Below are 14,995 nucleotides of genomic sequence, written 5' to 3'. Positions count from 1 at the left end.
TACAGCTCTGAGGACCTCCTGAAGCACCAAACTCTGTCAAGAGAGCAATCTTGCTCTATTCCATACAAGAATACACTGTGTGCACAGTCTGCTGACAGAGATAGATATGTCATAAATGAGACTCAGAAGTATCAGATGTAACATTTCCTTTCTGTCCCTACAAATAACATCCCTCAGCTGTCAAGCATCACACCTGGGCACCGCAGACAGGCAAACAAGCAGTCAGAAAAATGCTAACCACATTGAATCCGTAAGTGCATGTCTTCTACCATGTGAACAGGTATGCCAATCAGGTGGAAAGCAGAATTCCTTTAAAAACCTACCAGGTGGGAAAAAGTTAACCGCCTTGGAAAAATTTACAACAGTAGAACATTCTAAACATTTGGCAACCTGAGTCTGAGATGCAGGAAAGTGTCTGAAATACCCTGGCATTTGAAAAATAAGGGAGGAGCTCTGCTTTACTGACATAGTAGATAGGGAAGTTTCTACCAAATTGGGTCATATTTGCTTGTTCCAGCAGAAAACGACTACAGTGTTGAAAAACATTAATTTAAACCATCAACCCTGTTTGATTACTCATTCAAAATAAACAATTCTAGACAACACCATACACAGCATCCTCTTTGAAAGAAAGAATAACCTTGAGTAGACCAAGGACATCTTTAGAATACATTAGCCTATCTGTATGTCAACTTTAGAAATTAGAAGAGACTAGGAGAAATACTGTTGCACACATTGCTCGAGTATGTCTAGCAATATGACATTTTGGTGCTAAGGAATTGATTTGTCTGCAGTACTACACGCATATTATCCAAGCCTGTATGACAAACATACAGACTCTCACGAAGATCGGTCTGAGATAGCTTAAGGAAAATAAACTTTTTAAGTAAACAGAGGTTCAAAAAGCCTGGAATTTGTTAGAAGATGAGAGTCCAGTAAAGCCCCTCAATAAGCTCCAACATTTTTCAGTACTAGTACCATTTTTCAGCATCCAGACATTCCCAAGGGGTTCACAAAAAAATCACCAGCTAGTGAATTCAGCAGCTCTTTTCACATTCTGGTTGATTTTGTAGTAATTTCTTATTTACAATTATTTCCTGCCTTATAAACATAATGCAATACAGAATGACTACTGTTTCCTCTTCTTGAAAGAAAGGATAACAATAATTAAAGTCCAAAGGAAAAATTGTGGAAATGACAGATACAGGATTTATTTCTGCTCAAACAATAGGTACCAGTGACACACGTTAGAACACTTTTTGAAATAAAAGACTCTTCGTGGGCAGAGTACAAAACATGGAAAGAAGCTATCAACTACAGCTAATGATAATATCATTATAGGCTACTATCAACATCAGCTTTCAAGTAATTTGCAGTATCTAAAGCCTGGAGGCTTTGCAACACCAAATACTGATTTGTTGAAATGGAAAAAAAAAAAAGGAAGAAAATTTACTTAACACTATTACAGATAACAACAGCTAACTAAAAAGGAAAAGATTACATACATCCAGTTATGAACTCCTCATTTATTTTATCATCTTCAGACAGATTTATATCTTGTTCTTCATCAAATGAAGTATAATACGCAAGATCAGTCACCCATTTGCCCTCTTCATTTTGATAGACAATGCTGTGTGGTAAATTACCTGAAAGATATATCAAATGCTACACTGTTGATTAAAATAAAAAGGAATATGACAAAGTCTCTTAAGTTTAGATTAAGGAGTTCACTTGCCAGAAGTCAGCAACGAGTTAAAAAAACATAGCTCAAGTTGCTACAACCACAAGCTTAAACTAGTTTCATCAACAAATAAAAACCAGTTAAGTGGAATATACAACAATCAGCATTTTTTAAAACAAAAACAAGTCAAAAATTATTTATGCTACATTAGTTTTTAATACTAACTTGCATAACTAAGGAAAAATGCATACCTTACAGTTTTATTTATTTTTCCATGCAATGGAGTCTGGTCACATTTGTACAGATGGGTTTTATCTAAAGCAACCTACCTTTGTCTGTTGTAGCTAAACTTATGTTCTCACAACTGTCTGCTGTTGGAGACAGGTAAGTATCAGCAAGACCAACTTCACATTCAGTTGCATCTATCTGAGGTGCGTTTGCACTAAGAAGAACTTCAGGAGTGGTGTAGTGCCCTCTTGCTGTGTGTAGTACTTCTGCATCAGAAGCAGCAGCCTGGCACTCAGAAGACTGTATTTCTTGCTTTGGAAGGACATCCGAGACATCAGCTTTACAGTTGTCCATGCACTGAAGATACAGTGAATCTAATCGCAACTCAGCAGCAGTGCGGGAATCTAGCACGTCTCCAGTAGTCATGGAACTCTTAGAAAACAATAATCATTAAAAAAGTGTCAGAAGCGCAGTTGTTAACTGTTTGTGCTAATAGTTCTAGGTACAAAATAGTCCAAGTTAACTATGTTTGAAACATATATCTAAAAACAGAGTGGTGTTACTAATTTTTTGTAAAGAAGGGTTGGGTTGCTAGTTCAACCTCTAACAAGTTTTCAAATGCGCTGCCATCTTATACTACAGTCTTACTCAGAAATTTAAATGACAATTTCATACCAGTTGCCGTACTGCTCTGGGCAGCATCTGTCTTTGCACATGACATGCAGTTATCCCTTGATTTTGTGAATCTTCATCACTAGCATTTCCAGAATCTACTCCTGTCACAGCCTGGTAGGTATCAGGAACCTGAAAGTTCTCCTTTTTTAAAAAAAAAATAAGATTTAAGTTACACTAGAAGAGATTTACCAAAGAAAAAAAAAAAATTTAACACTACAGTTGTTTTTACAATGTTAAAAAAAATTCTCTAGTAAAGTGATCATCATGCTTTGTTCGCTCATGTGCCACTGCCAGAGGTATCTCTAGCTGCTATCACCACCACCAAGGACAATAGTTCCTGGCTATGCCAATCCATGCATCTGCCTCCAAGGGCATACGCAGCAAGAATATGGAGAATCTCTTCTTATTCCTACTACATCCTTTCATTCCCTTAACAAAGGCATCACGCTACTCGTCTTTCCTTTCTGGTTGACCCACTGCTGGATGAGGACTCCAAATCCAACTCAGAACCTGTTGTACGTACCCCTCTGCCTATCTAAAATGGTAGTGAAGCAGGAACATCTTACACAAGTAGAGAAGACCTGAGGTCAGAGAGCTGAACTGTGTTATTCTCTTCAAACAACCACCTATTCCTTTCTTCACGTACAGCTGTAGATCAGCGACTGGCAGCCTATGCAGACTGCTTTTACAGGGTTAACATACCAGTTCCCACAGCTTGGAAACTCTGATGTCAGTTGGGACATTTCCGACATTTCATAAGCTACAATTCATTTAACAGTTTAAATGAATCACACTTTCCCATTCTGGTCAAGCATGCAACTGCCAGAATCGCATCCATCATTGCAAAGCCAAGAAAATGGAAAGGCACTTAATTCCCAACACTGTTTGTAATGGAGCTAACTCCTGCTGAAAAATAAACCACAAGCCAGCCAGTTGCTGCTCTATGCTCACCTTTCACACACTGACCCATTATTTAAGAGACTGACTTACTCTACTGGAAAAATGAGTCTCTGTGATACTAAACACTTAATAAAATCTTGGAGATTGCTACCCAAGATAATAAACCAGTGATCAAAAAGATTTTATAAACTACTTGTATGATAGAAACTAAGTGCCAGCATGTTACCTTAATAATTACAGAAACAAAGAATAAAAGAGAATCTTTTGTCAGTAGTGAATTAAATTTCTTTCCAACAAGTTTAATCAATGTCTTAAAAGAAAATCCCATTCTGTCATTTGAATTTTGTTGCAGTTAAAACTGTAACTTTAATTAAGAATAGCCAGAAGTTAGACTACTGAAAGTAGTTTTGTCACAGAAGCATCAGATTAAAATTAAGCAATTCCTACATAGACAACAGGCCCATCAGCTCAATATTACAAACAAGTTCCAAGTGAGATAAAAAGATGGCCTTAGTTTCAGTTCAGCTGACCAACTTGCTGGGGCTGGAAGGGACAAGCATTTTATGGATATTAGCTTTTTTATGGAGAATTATCTTTCATCAAAAATTCTTTGCATTCAGAGGCTGGTAATCAAAATTAAAATCATGCCATCAGAAGGCAACGGTATCAGTAGAGCCTTCTGTTTAGTTACCAATGATATAATTTCCCTTAGTGGATTTGAGAGGATCCCAAATGCTTATCCACAAACATCTCACCATCTCTGACACTAAAAACCACCACTAGGAAGCCGATAGGGGAGGCAAGGTGTTAAGAAACATTCATACCTTAGAGCATTCAAGAGAATGCCTTAGAGGTACAATAAGTTCAGATCAGCATAAACAATCCAAAACTCTAAAAGCAAATTTTACTTTTGTAATTAGGATTAAGAAATGCAGTATTAAGTAGTCCAGCAGAAAAAGTCCATCTTCAGGAAATACTACTGATGCTATACTAGTTATTACGGGATTTCTCTGAGGTCAGGTCTCCATCATGCCAGAGAAGGGACGGAAACCCGGTCTTAGGAGCTTGGGGTTTTTGGGTTGGTTGGGGGTTTTTTTTGTTGTGTTTTCCCCTTTGCAAGATCAAGTAACTGAATTGACTGCACAAGGTTCTCTACTAGAGCTGCTTATCAGGAGAAAGGAGAAGGCTATGCACAGGACAAAGAGGAGTGTGAGGAGCACGGTTAGACAGGGTTGGGAAACCTGAATGGAGACTTCAATAAAGGAGACACCATAATAGGAAACTCTTCAGCATTGCTGCAAGCCTTCCTGACTAATGCCTCTTGGGACAGCCAGCTACTTACTTACCTAATTCCACCTTATCTCATGAAAAACAAGACCTTCTGTGACAAGCAGATGAATCAGCTGCTAGCTCTCCACTACAGGGAAGAGGAAAATAAATACGAAAATAGCTACCCAGCTTCTTTCCTTTTCTTTTTTTTTCCAGAGAAAACCTTGCAGAAGGAACAGAAAAAGTCAGCTGCTCATTCAAATAGCTTTGTTGCTAGTTTAGAGCTGTATTTGCTATCTCTAAATTTAACAAGAATACTTTGCCATCCAGGCTACCTGTTGGACAGTATTTGGGTTTGTCAGGAAAGAAATAAAACATAGTTTACCCTGGCAGACAACCCTCAATGATGCTAACATATTTAAGGGCCATTGGGCATGCTGAACTTTGAACTTCACTTTAAACATACTTGAAGTAAGCCATTTTCAGAAAGCTTCAGCGCTGTACAGCATTCCGAGAGTTTCTGTATGTCAGTGTCTCCTCTTGTAATTTCTGGTTGTATCAGCTGCTCAAAATAGGCTTCTAGTTGGTTATCAAAGAACTCTTCATCATCAATATCATCATCTATTGAAACAAAAGAAAACATCCTATTGACCTTTCATGGACATTTTGTATCACTTGACATACTATCAGAGCATCTCCGTAATTTTTAATACATTGAGTCTCACCGCACCGCACACTCACACAGTCAGAGCAGAATTATCCTGTTTTTCCCTTAAAATAATTGGGTCACAGAAACATGTAACTGTCTTACTCCGTGACTAGTGATGTATAGCAAAACCAGATGACCATAAGCTAGCATTTTAACTCCCAGGCTATCAAATGACTCATCTTCCTTCACATGATCTATACACCACCACATTCCAACTAGCAAGTCATATACACAGTCATAAATTAAAAGTAAAATATATGTAACATTTTCCAAACTTCACAGAAAATGATTGAAGCATAGTTCTATTTCAATGGCAAAAAATGTTAAGTGCTGTTACTAAGAACAGCACTATTCCTATTTGCCAAGTGAGAAGTTTTCTAAGACACAAATTTTCTTGTTTAGGGGCTGGTTTTTTTAATTTGTGGGGACTGGTGGGAGAGGAGAGTTTCCAGGGCTTTTGTTTCTCTGGTTTTTAAAGACCCAAACATCAGTCAGCTTTTTAGGGCATGGTTAAATGCACTCTTAAAATCATTGTCAAACGTATTCCAAAAATAACTTTGGCATCTTTACTTTTTATTCTTTCATTTCCAGGCAACAGTATCCTGCTTCTGTTTTTCCTTTGTCAAAAACAGTATACTCAAGCAAGCCTTTCATTTATAAATTCACAACTATATTTTGTTTTCCATCTAATTAAAGAAATGTTCATTTTCATGTTGCTGATGACAGTTTAAGAATTCTCCAGCAATTTTGCCTTTGTAATACATTTCAATTCTTCTCTCCAAAAATGTAATTCTGAAGAATCTTCTCAGTATTTCCTTCTGCCAATGAGGTCTACACAATGCCAAGAATGTACAGGAAAAAAGTACATATATACACACACACACAGGTAAGTCATCATTATTTTTGCATTGCCAGTTTTGCCAGTGCCCTGTATAAAGAGCCTGATTTACAGAAGCACACTCTTTCAACAAAATGCGATTTAGTTGAATTGGAAACTATGGATACTCTGCAACTTTGATATTACAGAAAAGCCATCAGGATCTGTTACATTTGAGAGTCAATAAATGGAAAATCCGAACCATAGGTCTGTTTCCACGTATGAAACTGGAGAAGGTGGAGGGATTACAGCAGGCCAAGTTTCTTCAATTTTTGAAAGAGGACTAATACCTATGGACATTTGTTCGCAGGATAGAGTGCTTTAAAAATTATATAAGGATTAGTTAGTTACCTGAATGGTGGACAAATACCTACAATTCAAACTCAAATTAACAACAACACAATAATTGTTTTAATCAGATTTACCTATGTCTTGATTTCTTCTTTGTGAAATTTGAAATAAATAATCCACTATCTTCCAAATAATGAGAAAGCAGATTCATGTATTCTACCTCAGATACCAGAGAATTCCTCCTTATTTTTAGAAATACTCAGCTGCCAAATTCACACCGAGTACAGAATTACATGATAAAAATCAGTACACTGCACACTGACCAGGAAAAACAAAATTATCAGTTAGCTTCACCAGTACTGGAACCCTGAATAGACAAGCATTTCCAACTAAAGACTAGCAACACCTGATGAGGGCGGTGAAAAGTAATCCCATCCCCTTGGGTGGAAAAAAATAGTATTGTTACTCAGCAAACTATTAACTTCACTTGTGCGTTAAGCGTGTAAAAATGAAGTTATGCAACAAGAAAGAACAAGAAAGAACATGAAGACTTCAAAAGACAAGTCATGACATCTGTAGAATAAACAGGGAGAAATCCAGTAACCCTACTTGAATGCAGGGCTGCTCGATCTCAAGATGGCAGTAAACCTATTTATCACTCTGCCTTCCTCATTCTTGGTGCATCTGAAGACATACCCTGTCATCCTTCACGTTATGTGCAAAGTCAGCTGCATTAATAAAGAAGAGCATGTTTGTCCTTCAGCAGCAGTCACTGGAAAGGCACAGAAATGTCAAAACTTTTCTTTAGTTCGACAGAGCTCAAGCTCTCCCTTTTATCCCTGCAGGTAACTAGACTTCTGACTTGGGTGTCACCCTGCACGTGTGGCATCTAAAAAGAGTTGAACTGAAACGCAAAAGTTAATTATAACTGCATATACATGTTCTTCATCAGAGACGTTTATCTCTATTAATCTAAACTGAAACTACAGCTAGGGTTACCGCTTTATTAAACGAATGCCCACATTTCTATCTGTATTTTTGATTCACAGTAACTGAGGACTGCTGTTCAATTTTTTAGATTAAACTTCCAATTGTGATCTTCTCTGACGAATTCCATAGACACCTACTCCTATTACAATTTTAAAACAGCCAGTTTCCCAATGAACACAGTTTTCTTTACTACTCCTAATATTAGTTTTTGATCAAGCATAATCCTGTATTAAATACTTCAGTAAAACAATACTTTTCTTCTCAAGTACACAGTAACATTGAGTCAGAATTCTAGACTCAACTACCCAGAGTTATAAAAATACACTTACCAGTGGAATCTTCTTCTGAGCTTGCAAGAGACAAGAGTTTCTCATTTTCCAAAAAACTTGAAAGGCTATTGCTAAGATGATCACTTGAAATTTCACCTTCCATCAGCTTTTCAGAAGGCTCAGATGACCCAACCTATGAAAAGCATCCATACAGAAATGTTTCTAGGACTTACTAGCTATTGTATAAATTCAGTTAATAATAAACAATTAATGAGGATAGTACTATTCCAAAACTCCTCCCCCCCATTTTTTTTTTCCTACTTATCCCAGCAAACATTCTAGTTCCAAAGGATTTTGCCTGCTAGCTTCCAGGATGGATACATGCAAGAAACATAGGAATCATAAAGGGGAAAGATGAAAAAAAGCATCTGAATGACACCAAACTTAAAAGACCTCAAAAATAAAATACTGAACCATTGCATTAAAAAGTTTTCACCTGAAAAAATTGGGATGCCCCCTTCATCAAGCTGCAATCCCAACTTAAAGGTACAAAGACAACTCTCAATAGTTTCCTATGCTGCTAAAACAGTGCTTCTTCAGAAATCGTACAGCCAGCTCAACCCTTTGTTGATAATTTCTTCAAACAGCATACTAAATTACTTCTAAAGTACTATTTCAGCTGAATCTAGCTAACTGTAAATATTGCATCTTTTATATACCTGAAAGATTCTTAAAAACAGCACGATGTAATGTCTGTTTTGGATTTAATCTCACATTCTTTGTGATAGACAGATCGTCTTTGACAGCCAGCAAAAAAGTAAAAATTTTGAAAGTGACTTGAATTATGGTTTTCAGATGACAGCCTGTGAGCATTCAACTGCAACTCACTGACCATTGTGGCCCCTAGAAAATTCAAATGAAAGAAAACTAAATCAATTTAGTAAATACCAGCTGACACATTAAGGAGTGCATATTGGACAGCATCTGGCTGCAGCCTGATGCATATTTTCTATAAAGGCCACAAGTTCTCCCATTCCTGCCTGCCTTGTATCTCTGTGCCCATAACTGTCAGCTTCTCTAACACAGTAGATAAAAACACCTGAAGCATAGCCCTACCTGCCAATACCTGCAGCTATTTGCTAGCTCTGGGATAGACACACATACACAAAAAAACATACAGAGGCAGCAGGAAGATCGTGTTCTTACAAATGGTGCAGTTTTTAATGTTGAGGACACTGAAGAAGTCATCTGAACTAATATTCCTCAAAGTAATTAACAAGTATGGGGCAAGTAAAATCAGGTTGATACTGTCTTCTTCAATTTCCAAAAGCATTCCAAAAAGTTCCTCAAAAGGCTTTTCACTAAGCTAAACTACAATTGGGATAAAATGTAAGGTCCTTACATTGATAAAGAACTACAAGACAGCAAAGGCTAGGAGTAAACAACAATTTTCACAACTGAGAAAGATTAGGTGGAGTCATGCTCCCATGGTACTAATTATGTAAAGCAATCTGCAAAAAGGAGGCAAAGTGAGGCATGACACATTCAGCGTGCTAGCACTGTTACAGTAAGCATAGTTCAATTCCCTCCCTCCTCCTCTCACAGAATTAAGTCTATAACAAGATTAGTATTAGAAAACCTTTAATTTCACTGTATTTATAAAAAGCTTTCACCTTGTTATTCTTACTGTCTGGAAGAAAACATATTCCAGTTGACAGATCTGAAACAAAAGAATGTAGCGCAATCAGTATTTTATTATGTTCTCATGTTACACTACTAACTATTCTGTAAGACAGCAAACTGAACCTCTTGCAGGTCTTGGCATACACCATAAAAATAACCCTGAAACATACACGTTATCACAATACCAAAGTTTACATGTTCTTATAACAATGATCTAAAGTATCTGGGAGTAATTAAAAAGGCAGGGCTTCATCAGGGCTAGAACTGTGAAAATTACGCAAGATAATTACTGCATTAAGGACTTCTATGAGGCAGTGCAAAAAAAGTAAGGAGTCCCAGGTTGCACTAGCAGAAGTAAGAAAAAGTGTTCTGTTCCACTGTTGCATTTCACCTACTGGGCCAATTCTTTTTTTGGATCACTTGTAAGCAGCTTCCACTTGTCTTTGTGTTATATCCACCCTTAATCCAATTTCAAGTCCCACAAGGCAGAGAACATTTTAGACATGCACATACAGATTTCAGCAAACTAATTCCTGAGTAATAAATCGGAATAAAAGGCAGTTTCCAGACTAGAATCCTAAACCTTGAATAAACAGCAAGTTAAAACCAATTAACTAAATCCTATCAGACACTATCAAGTCCAAACACTGGGCAGTCCCAGTTTTCCAAAGCATGATGATTTTTGTCACCATAGTTACTGCCACTTCCTCAAGACTACTATAGTAAATGACTGAAGTCAACACTTCACTGTTACAACTGTGTTTTATACGGGCCCATCTATATTACAAACCATAGTACTTTCTAATTGAACATGTTCTCTATTAAATTATTAATACTCACCTCACAAAAACCTAGGCAAACATTCAGATAAAGCTTAGAAAAGGGTAATGACTAGAAGTATACATTTACTAAGTATATTTACTGAATTTTAAGGAACGAGCAGAATTTAATCACAGGACTGGCATTAGCAAAAAAACAAAAAAGTTTTATATCGATAGCCATGCTTTTAAAATAAGTTACAGAATGTTATTTTGCTTCCACTACTCTATTTATACTTCAAAAAAGCAGTTTTCACAGCAAGTATTCCAAACTACTTTTTCATGCATCATCTCACTAGAAAAGTACGTTTCCAGTTTCTACAGCTGCAGTTAAAGATCACCTATTACTGGTTGGAACAGGCGGGGAATTTGGATAATGAGGTGGGATTCCTGTGCACCAAGAACCATTAAGACTGCCCTTGCTATCTCTTGTGCGACCCAGGGGAGTGGAGACTCGCCTGGCTAACACAGGATGCAGATAAGGGGGGGCGCCCTGTGGAGGCAGGACAGCCCTGCTTGTGGTCAGCAAAAACAGTAAAATAACAGGAATCTGAAATTGTTTCTTCAAAAGGCTTCGTGTTTGATAACTGACCTTTGCCTCATTAGCGGTGAAATGCATATTACAACTCACACCCCTGCATATGCTAATGAAGCTTATAGAGATCATGCTAAACATATATGATTATACCACTTGTCTCTCTACCCAAATCATGCTACACGTCACATATGGGGGGGGAAAACCTCATAGTTTTGGGGATAAAAGACTGAGAAAATGATTGTTAAGGTGGTAGAGAAGAACCTCGATACCTGACGGACCAGTCAATGGGCTGCGCTCTCCTCCTCCACCCCAGGCAGGGACGCCTCTCTGGGTAAGCGCTGCGCCTCTCACCCTCTGGGTGAAAGTTATCCCCGGGTTCTTGTATTACTATCAAGTTTGCTAGCAATATTAGCCTTAATTAGTAGCACTATTGTAGTTAGTGAATTTATCAACGGCAATCTTGAATCTGTTTCTGTCACTCTCAATAAGATAACTGATTTCGATTTTTGTGCATCTGCTCAGGGCAAGTCCTTTTGCTGGGGCTCTGATAAATGAATTGGTGAAAGTCCTGGGACTCTGACAGACAAATTTTGAAACTACATTCCTTTTAACGCGACAAAGAGGGCAAAAAAAGAGACATTAGTTAAAATATAATCTCGTAGACTTACACCTACTGAAAGAGAAGGGGTAGGAAACAACTTACATACACTTTTTTCACAAGTAAAGTTCCTGAAATTAATTCACATTCCTACTAGCATTCCAGTTATGGTATTTTATAGCAAATATTATTTTCACCAGCTTCCCATCTAGCTTTGTACTTTGGGGAGAAATCTAAGAACACGATGTCAACCACAAGCCTTCTCTGTTTTCAGTTTGTTCAGATCAAAGAGATTCTTTTTCTAAACCCATTTACACTATGCCATAAAACAGTGAAAGGGTCAAGAGAAGACATCTATAGCATAAAAACCTAATAACACTGAGAATAAGTATACATTTTTTCTCAAATTTTAATACCTTCCAATTGTTCAAGTGGCAATACCTCAAGTAAGGTATCTTGACTGCAATTTGAATGCTCACTGACATTCCGATATTGCTCTCCATATACTGAGTGGGATTCTTTCAAACTAACAGAAGTTGGCTGTGGTTCTTTAACTTGTGTAGCAACTTCCCTAGAAAGAGAATTATTTCAATGAAAAAAATCAGTGAGATATATAGATCAACATTAGTATACAACATCTCTATATATAAAGACTTGATAAATTCTCTATTTTTAATGCCTTTGTCTCTAGCAAGTCAGCTGTTCCCATTAACATATATTCTACAGACCTATTACCTGTCATTTTACAATAAAGGAATAAATATCAAGATTACAAGGGCTTCAGATTCACAATCTAAAGTGTGAAACATATAGTGCAGTTTAATGTAACATATGCCTCTACTTTTTTGTTTGTTCCTTTCTCTTTCATTTCTGCAAAAAGAGGGAAAAGTATAAGGGGAAAAGGGTCTATGCCAGCCCAGTTCATTGATCCATTTGAGAGCAAGTCAAACCCTAGACAAGATTTTCCTAAGTCCACAATATCAGCACACCTTTTATAACATTAAATTAGGGACTGAATCATAAAGAACATGACTTACTGAAATTCCATATAGTTCTGTTAAAAAACAGCTTTTATAATTCTGCAGGAAAGTTATTTTTCACTTCTGGTTTCATAGGACTTTTGCACAGGCCGATAAGGTAACCATGTAAGGCGTAAAATCTCCACATTGAGTGAACTGAACCATACTTTTGCTTTAATATTTTAGATATATAGATAAAACTAACATTTGAAAGTCTAAAATGGAGTTATTTGATGTTTCGTATGTTTTTTACTGGAGTACAATCAAGAAGCCAACTCCCTCTCTTAAATCTTATATCCTTTGATTTTATAGGGGCATACTGCCTACAGTGCAATTTTATCAGTGAGAAAGATGCACATTATGGTTTGTAATTCAACAATGAGAACAAATTTGACCTTGGTTAGAATAACCTATGCAACAGCTTCCAACACTTCCGCCACTCAGTAACGCTCTCTAAATTATTTCACTAACACTAGTTATTTCTTAAGAAATAACAATCACTGAGGCTACAAGGAATCTAAATTTAATTGAAATTGATGTTCTTTTCTGTATGCAAACTGCATGATACTTGTAACAGATTTACATCAGTGCAGACTATTATTCACACACATGACATCAACCAGAAACATCAGCTTAATTCTAGATTATGTAATGTAAACTAGCTAAATACAAGCCAGATTCAAATAAGTCAATTAATCAATCACACTTATGAAATTTTTAATTAGCATTACAACAATACATCATAGTTTAAAAAAAAAATCACTTCTAAAGATTCATTCCTGTCATGTACATGAAGCCCAATCAGTCAATTATACAGCAGAATGCTGTTCATGTAGGGCTGCACAGGCTAAGTGGTAGCATTGCACAGGATGCTTCCACACAGCCTGCCACTATCCCTCTTCAGAACACATGGAGGAGCTGTTTCAGTAGGAAAAGCTGCTTAGGCTGCCAAACACTGTAAGCTAACAGGTTAATGCACAGCTGAGCTTTCCACCTACCGCCATCAAAAGGCCAGCAGTAGAAGCTGCTGCTGAGGTGGGCAATTCTAAGTATTCCAGAATTAGCTTATAGTACATATAAATCTACATACTGGTATGTGCATTTTAGGATAGAACTAGATTTTAACTATCTCACTCACTTGTCATCATGAAAGCTGAGGGCAAATCTCCCCATTGGCTCAGGATCTGACTGACTACTGTGAGAAGTTCCCGATGGAGGTGAATGTTTCCCTTCTAAATAGGATGCACAGATGTCAGAAAGTCTGTAAAAATGGGGAGGAAAAACACACAACAGAATCATTCTAACATGCACCTCTCCTTTTTTTCCAAAGAATTGAAAAAAAAAAAAAAACACGTATCGATGGCCACTCATCTCCTTTAAGTTCAATTATTTGAATATTTTAGCATTTAGCATCTTCTAGCCAATCTGTATTTACAGGCACACCTATGTACCCAGAATGATCCTCTCCAGTCTTCTGTAGTTCTTTAGAGAAATACATTATCATTTTTAGTGGATATTGCTGTCCCATTTGGAACGCACAAATCTGCAAAGACAGGGTATAAAAGTCTCATCTTACTTCTTCTTAAGTCACAGGACAGCAGTTCAGTGAGCAAAGGATTCTAATTGTTACTCTTTGCTCTAGTCCTTGCTGAGCAAATCATTATAAGTTGTGTTAAACTTTAATTTGTATCCATAACACTAGTTCTTACACTACCCTTTCTAAAATGAGCCAGATTCAAGTAAGTTAATAGAGTTAAGAGAACACACGTGTAAAAAATGTTATTCTCTATATGACTTCAAACTTGAGTATACTAAGCTGAAGAGTTAAAAGAAACTTGATTGTTATCAGTCTAAAAACTAAACTCCTCTTTTAAAGGGTCATTTTATTAAGAGTTAATATTTATGAGTTATGAATGTAATGCAGATTTTTCCCTGCTGATACAACCAATCCTATGTTCGCTGATTAGTACGCTACTGATTAGTAAATAGTTTTATCTTCTACCAAATAATCTGTCAAAAGAATTTTTCCTCTCCAAAGTTAAATGTTTCAAACCAGTCAACTGCTTTTTATATTATTAAGTGCTATTAACTGATAGTCTCACCTGTTGTCACAGCTCGTTTTACTCCTGGCAACAGTTGAAGCTGCAACAGGTAAGCCAGGGTTTGAGGAAATAGTAACGTTTTCAAAAACGACACTTGCACTGCTACTCAGTGAATGGCCCAAGAAGCTTGGAAACGTCTCATCGGCAATATTTCTGAAGTCTTCCATCATCGTGCACAAGCTGCTTAAAATAGCACCCTGCTTGGCAACACGATCAGCCCTGGTCCAGCAGCATCTGAAAGTAGGAACAAAACAACTACACAGTTACACAAGTCACAGTAATGCCGTCAAAAATACGGTATTTATACATCACGGCCAATATTCTTTGGCAATCACCACACTTCACCCA

At 37.1% G+C, this 14,995-nt stretch overlaps 1 protein-coding gene across 1 annotated transcript in view; it reads right to left on the bottom strand.

The window, feature by feature from the left end:
- The window catches only part of CEP192 (centrosomal protein 192), a 93,286-nt gene that overhangs the window by 60,469 nt on the left and 17,822 nt on the right, over positions 1-14,995 (bottom strand). The window contains exons 14-21 of the mRNA XM_059815635.1: positions 14,648-14,881; positions 13,684-13,806; positions 11,968-12,097; positions 7,950-8,082; positions 5,220-5,374; positions 2,585-2,725; positions 2,011-2,341; positions 1,506-1,646 (exon numbers count right to left, since the gene is read on the bottom strand). Of these exons, the coding sequence (XP_059671618.1) occupies positions 1,506-1,646; positions 2,011-2,341; positions 2,585-2,725; positions 5,220-5,374; positions 7,950-8,082; positions 11,968-12,097; positions 13,684-13,806; positions 14,648-14,881 (1,388 nt within the window). The remainder of the gene's footprint in view (positions 1-1,505; positions 1,647-2,010; positions 2,342-2,584; positions 2,726-5,219; positions 5,375-7,949; positions 8,083-11,967; positions 12,098-13,683; positions 13,807-14,647; positions 14,882-14,995) is intronic.

The sequence above is a fragment of the Gavia stellata genome, chromosome 3 (genome assembly GCF_030936135.1).
Source record: "Gavia stellata isolate bGavSte3 chromosome 3, bGavSte3.hap2, whole genome shotgun sequence".
NCBI lineage: Eukaryota > Metazoa > Chordata > Aves > Gaviiformes > Gaviidae > Gavia > Gavia stellata.
This window is presented reverse-complemented; position numbering and strand designations above follow the sequence as displayed.